Raw genomic sequence first — 5,477 nt, forward strand, 5'->3', positions numbered from 1 at the left:
TCTCTCCATCTTCTCCCTCCATCCCTCCCTACGCTCCTTCTGAGTCTCTCTCTCTCTATTGATAGCACATCAAGGCGCCCGGGCTCGCATAAGAAACATTTGGTCTGATTGTTTCCTGAGGGTCTGTGCGGCAAAAACGCTCAAAGGTCTGCCGGCGGCCGCAGAGGCTTTTCAAAGAACCCCCCTCCCCCTCCTCTCTCTCTCTCTCTCTCTCTCTGTCTCTCTCTCTCTCTCTCTCCCTTCATCCCCTCAGCAGCGCCTTCACACGGGTCCAAAAGGCGCACCTTTAACCCCCCGTCCGCCACCGCGGTCTCTAGCCAGCCACACAGATGCAGAGGCCGTCTCTGGTCCTCTCCCTACGCGTTCCTCCTCCCTCACGTCTGATCTGGCGGTGGGGCGGAGCCTCCCCGCCCTTCCCGCCACCGGCGTTCTCACACGTCCGCCGGCGAGAGGCAGCGGACAGGACAGGCACACCCAGCACCCACCTGGCCTCTCTGACCACGGCTCAGCATCGCTGTGTTTATTCTGTCAATATGTAACGTGTTGTTATTCCAGGGCCGCTCGGTGACGGCCATCCGCTCCCTCTTAGCAGTGAAAGGGCGCTTGTTTTGCGTCCCGGCGCCGCGGGCGCTGCTGTATTCGCAGGCTGTTCTGGGCACCATCCAGTGGTTTCAGGCTAAACACATTCGCCCAATAGCCCATAGTGCCCCTCTGAGCCCTGTTTTCTACGCCGCTATTTATTTTTCCTCCAGACCTTTTGTACCCTTCTTTTTTTTTAAAACCATTTAGCTGTAGCCGTGGGGGGTCTGGGGGCCGCAGAGCCGGGCCAGCGCGCGTGTGTGTAGCCGGGCCTCATCGGCAGCCAGTGACCCGTATCGGGGTGCCTGGTTCACAGACCCCGTCCTCCGCGCCCTCTCTCTCTCCCCCCAGCAGAACCTCTCTGCCTCCGCCTGGCCTAATGTTGCCCTCGGCCCCGAGGAGGAGAGTGGAAACCTTTAAAGCGTTTTGTGTAGCTGGACTGGCCTGGGTTATTCCTGTGCCCCCCCCCCCGCGCCCCCCCCCCCCCCACCGAGAGAACGTTTTCTCTGCTCTCATGGTTGACGGGCTTCCCTCTCTCCAGTGGGAAGAAATAACCAGAAGGAGAAAAACACACACACTCTTGTTTATTTCAGCAGGGAAGGATTCAATCTCTCTCCCTTTCTCCCTCTATCTCACTCTTCCTGTCTGCCTGTCTGTCTGTCTCTCTCTCTCTCTCTCTCTCCCTCTCTCTCTCTTTCTGTCTCTGAGAGCCGGAGCAGAACCAGTCCCTACTTCTGATGTGGTTTCCGTCAGTTTGTGGGATTTCTCTCGACTAATAGCTTCTAATCAGAGTCCATTAAAGTCACAGTGTGTGTGTGTGTGTGTGTGTGTGTGTGTGCGTGCGTCCGCCTCGCCACTCTCCGTCGTCTCCCTCTCTCTCTGGGGCCTCAGCATTTCTTCATTCGTGTGTCGTCTCCCACTCCGCCGTAGCACACTGGAGAACACAACGCCTAGTTTAATATTATTTTCCAATCACAGACGACCGGAGGGCAAAGCACTTCTGACTCAGCCGCGCCTGTTCCTCCAGTTAATACAAAGAGAATAAGCAGCAGAGCTGTGATAAACCCCCCCCCCCCCCCCCCCCCCCCATAATGAGAGCTTCAGTGATAATGAGTGGGTAATTGCTGCTGATGTTCTTGAGGCCAACGCTGTTGTCTGCGCCGTTATCGGGTAAGTGGAGAAGCTACACATTCCACTACGTTACAGTACAAGCTGTCCGACAACCTCCGTGTCTCTCCCTCCCTCCGCCTCTCTCTCTCCCTCCCTCCGCCTCTCTCCCTCCCTCCCTCCCTCCCTCCGTCTCTCTCTCTCCCTCCGCCTCTCTCCCTCCCTCCCTCCGTTTCTCTCTCTCCCTCTGTCTCTCTCCCTCCCTCCGCCTCTCTCTCTCCCTCCGCCTCTCTCCCTCCCTCCGTCTCTCTCCCTCCCTCTGTCTCTCTCCCTCCCTCCGCCTCTCTCCCTCCCTCCGCCTCTCCATCCCAGATATTCAACACCATCTGGTGTGTCTCACCAAGTTGTAGAGTGGATAAGACAGGGGGTGATAGAGAGAGAGAGAGAGAGAGAGAGAGAGAGAGAGAGATGGAGGGTGATGGAGAGGGAGAAAGTCCACTGGATTTGATTCCTAAGTCCAGACGTGCCCCCTGTTCTCTTAGGGGTTTTGAAGAGTTGCAGATTCTCAGGAAACGGGCTGATTATACAAGGGCTTAGGAAATCTCCCCAGAGTTATTCAGGGACACATGTTGTCTTCATCTTCCCACATCCCTCCTCCTCCTCTTTTACCTTCCCCTTCAAGAGAAAAAAAAAATCATTATTAACTTATAATCTAGTTAATTCTGCAGCACTCTGAACCTTCAGCTCAAATGAGAATTTCCGTCATTTACATATCAATTTAATTTCCTGTGTCTTTTTTTTCTTCTTTCCACCCAGCTCCGCGCCGTAATCAGCTTGTAGAACACATTTTCTTTTGGCCGCGAGTTCCTTCTTGGACGCGCACACGCACACACACACACACGTTGCCCTTTCTCTCACACACAGGAACAGACACACACACACACACACACCCTCCCAGTCTGAGCTTAGGCAGGCAGAGCGGCCCGTCTCAGTCGCCCGGCCGGCTGTTCCTGCGTGAGGATTAAACCGCCGATCAGAGAAATGAAAGAGAGACTGTCATTCCATACCGCCCACTATACCCATCACCCCCAATAATTACACCCCGCTTCCTTCGCCTCTCCATCCTCCTCTTCTCCACCCCCCCACCTACCTGTGTGTGCGTGTGTGTGTGTGTGTGCGTGCGTGTGTGTGTGTGTGTGTGTGTGACAGGCAGCATGGTTGACTGACACCCAGTACATCAAATAGGGGCTTTATGGAATGTCAGCGCGTTTGAAAGATCCTTCTCTTCTCTCACACACACACACACACACACACAGACACACACACACACACACACACACACACATAGACATACAGACACACACACATATAGACATAGACACACACACATTTCAATCTACATAGGAGCCCACATCTGGCAGTGAGATTGGACCCTTAAGGCTGCGAAGGAAAGCGCCGAGGCCCTACCTAACTGCTTCAGCCTGGCCGTGTAGCATTATGAATATTAAAGAAATGAAGAAAATGTCAAACTCAAAGCCTCCGAAGCAGAAGGGCAACATCTGTCCATTCTTGATCGTTGGCACAGCTGACCTTTCCCGATGAAAAGCAAAAAAGTGCATGTTTTGGAGTGTGTGTGTGTGTGTGTGAGTGTACCGGCGTGCGTGCGGTTTGTGTGTGCTTTACGTTACAGGTACAGTATGTGTCTCCGTGCACTCTGTGTGCGGTGTTTGTGTGTTATGCTGACCTGTGTGTGTGTGTGCGTGTGTGTGTGTTATGCTGACCTGTGTGTGTGTGTGTGTGTGTGTGTGGTGTGTGTGTGTTATGCTGACGTGTGTGTGTGTGTGTGTGTGTGGTGTGTGTGTGTGTGTGTGTTATGCTGACCTGTGTGTGTGTGTGCGTGTGTGTGTGTGTTATGCTGACCTGTGTGTGTGTGTGTGTGTGGTGTGTGTGTGTTATGCTGACGTGTGTGTGTGTGTGTGGTGTGTGTGTGTGTTATGCTGACCTGTGTGTGTGTGTGCGTGTGTGTGTGTGTTATGCTGACCTGTGTGTGTGTGTGCGTGTGTGTTATGCTGACCTGTGTGTGTGTGTGCGTGTGTGTGTGTGTTATGCTGACCTGTGTGTGTGTGTGTGTTATGCTGACCTGTGTGTGTGTGTGCGTGTGTGTGTGTTATGCTGACCTGTGTGTGTGTGTGCATGTGTGTGTGTTATGCTGACCTGTGTGTGTGTGCGTGTGTGTGTTATGCTGACCTGTGTGTGTGTGTGTGTGTGTGTGTGTGTTATGCTGACCTGTGTGTGTGTGTTATGCTGACCTGTGTGTGGTGTGTGTGTGTTATGCTGACCTGTGTGTGTGTGTTATGCTGACCTGTGTGTGGTGTGTGTGTGTTATGCTGACCTGTGTGCGGTGTGTGTGTGTTATGCTGACCTGTGTGTGTGTGTGTGTGTGCGTGTGTGTGTGTTATGCTGACCTGTGTGTGTGTGTGCGTGTGTGTGTGTTATGCTGACCTGTGTGTGTGCGTGTGTGTGTGTTATGCTGACCTGTGTGTGTGTGTGCGTGTGTGTTATGCTGACCTGTGTGTGTGTGCGTGTGTGTGTTATGCTGACCTGTGTGTGTGTGTGTGTGTGTGTGTGTTATGCTGACCTGTGTGTGTGTGTGCGTGTGTGTTATGCTGACGTGTGTGTGTGTGTGTGTTATGCTGACCTGTGTGTGTGTGTGGTGTGTGTGTGTTATGCTGACCTGTGTGGGTGTGTGCGTGTGTGTGTGTGTTATGCTGACCTGTGTGTGTGTGTGTGTGTGTGTGTGTGTTATGCTGACCTGTGTGTGTGTGTGTGTCTTATGCTGACCTGTGTGTGTGTGTTATGCTGACCTGTGTGTGGTGTGTGTGTGTTATGCTTACCTGTGTGTGTGTTATGCTGACCTGTGTGTGGTGTGTGTGTGTTATGCTGACCTGTGTGCGGTGTGTGTGTGTTATGCTGACCTGTGTGTGTGTGTGTGCGTGTGTGTGTGTGTTATGCTGACCTGTGTGTGTGTGTGTGTCTTATGCTGACCTGTGTGTGTGTGTTATGCTGACCTGTGTGTGGTGTGTGTGTGTTATGCTGACCTGTGTGTGGTGTGTGTGTGTTATGCTGACCTGTGTGCGGTGTGTGTGTGTTATGCTGACCTGTGTGTGTGTGTGTGTGTGTGTTATGCTGACCTGTGTGTGTGTGTGTGTGTGTTTGTTATGCTGACGTGTGTGTGTGTGTGTGTATGTGTGTGTGTGTGTGTGTGTGTGCGCGTGTGTGTGCGTGTGTGTGCGTGTGTGTGTGTGTGTGTGTGTGTTCAGATGAGTAATGAGATCATCAGGCTGTGCTGCAGGGAGATCTCTCTGGACAGGATCTTCCAAGGCTACGTGGTCTCCAGCAAGCAGACGCTCAGTGACTGCATCCAGTGCTGCCTGGCCTGGAAGGAGCTCTACCTCAACGCCTCTCAGCTGCACCACAAGTACGAGACTTCACACACACACACACACACACACACACACACACACACACACTGAATTACTAGAATTGCTAGTCACAAACTGTTCAATGTTCATCAAAGGAGCACCGCTGTGTAATTACGGTAATAGCAGCGAGAGTCCCGTCTCTTTGGAAGTGCGCACGGCTGTCTCATAGACGGTCGTTGGAAATGACAGCGCGCCTCCTCCCTAAATGATAGCAACACGCCGCGGTTCACATAATGGCGGCGGATGAGGGCGCCCGGGACGACTTCTAGAGCCGTAGCCGGCGACCCCAGCGGGGGACGTGACGAGCGC

At 53.1% G+C, this 5,477-nt stretch overlaps 1 protein-coding gene across 1 annotated transcript in view; it reads left to right on the forward strand.

The window, feature by feature from the left end:
• The window catches only part of LOC311328450 (dynein axonemal heavy chain 2-like), a gene marked incomplete at both ends in the record, with an annotated part of 15,636 nt that extends 10,472 nt beyond the window's left edge, over positions 1–5,164 (forward strand). Inside the window, one exon of the mRNA XM_084462419.1 lies at positions 5,007–5,164. Coding sequence (XP_084318545.1) covers positions 5,007–5,164 — 158 coding nt within the window. The remainder of the gene's footprint in view (positions 1–5,006) is intronic.
• Between the last annotated feature and the right edge of the window lie 313 nt (positions 5,165–5,477).

This window comes from Borostomias antarcticus (assembly GCF_949987555.1).
Source record: "Borostomias antarcticus genome assembly, contig: scaffold_257, whole genome shotgun sequence".
Lineage (NCBI taxonomy): Eukaryota > Metazoa > Chordata > Actinopteri > Stomiiformes > Stomiidae > Borostomias > Borostomias antarcticus.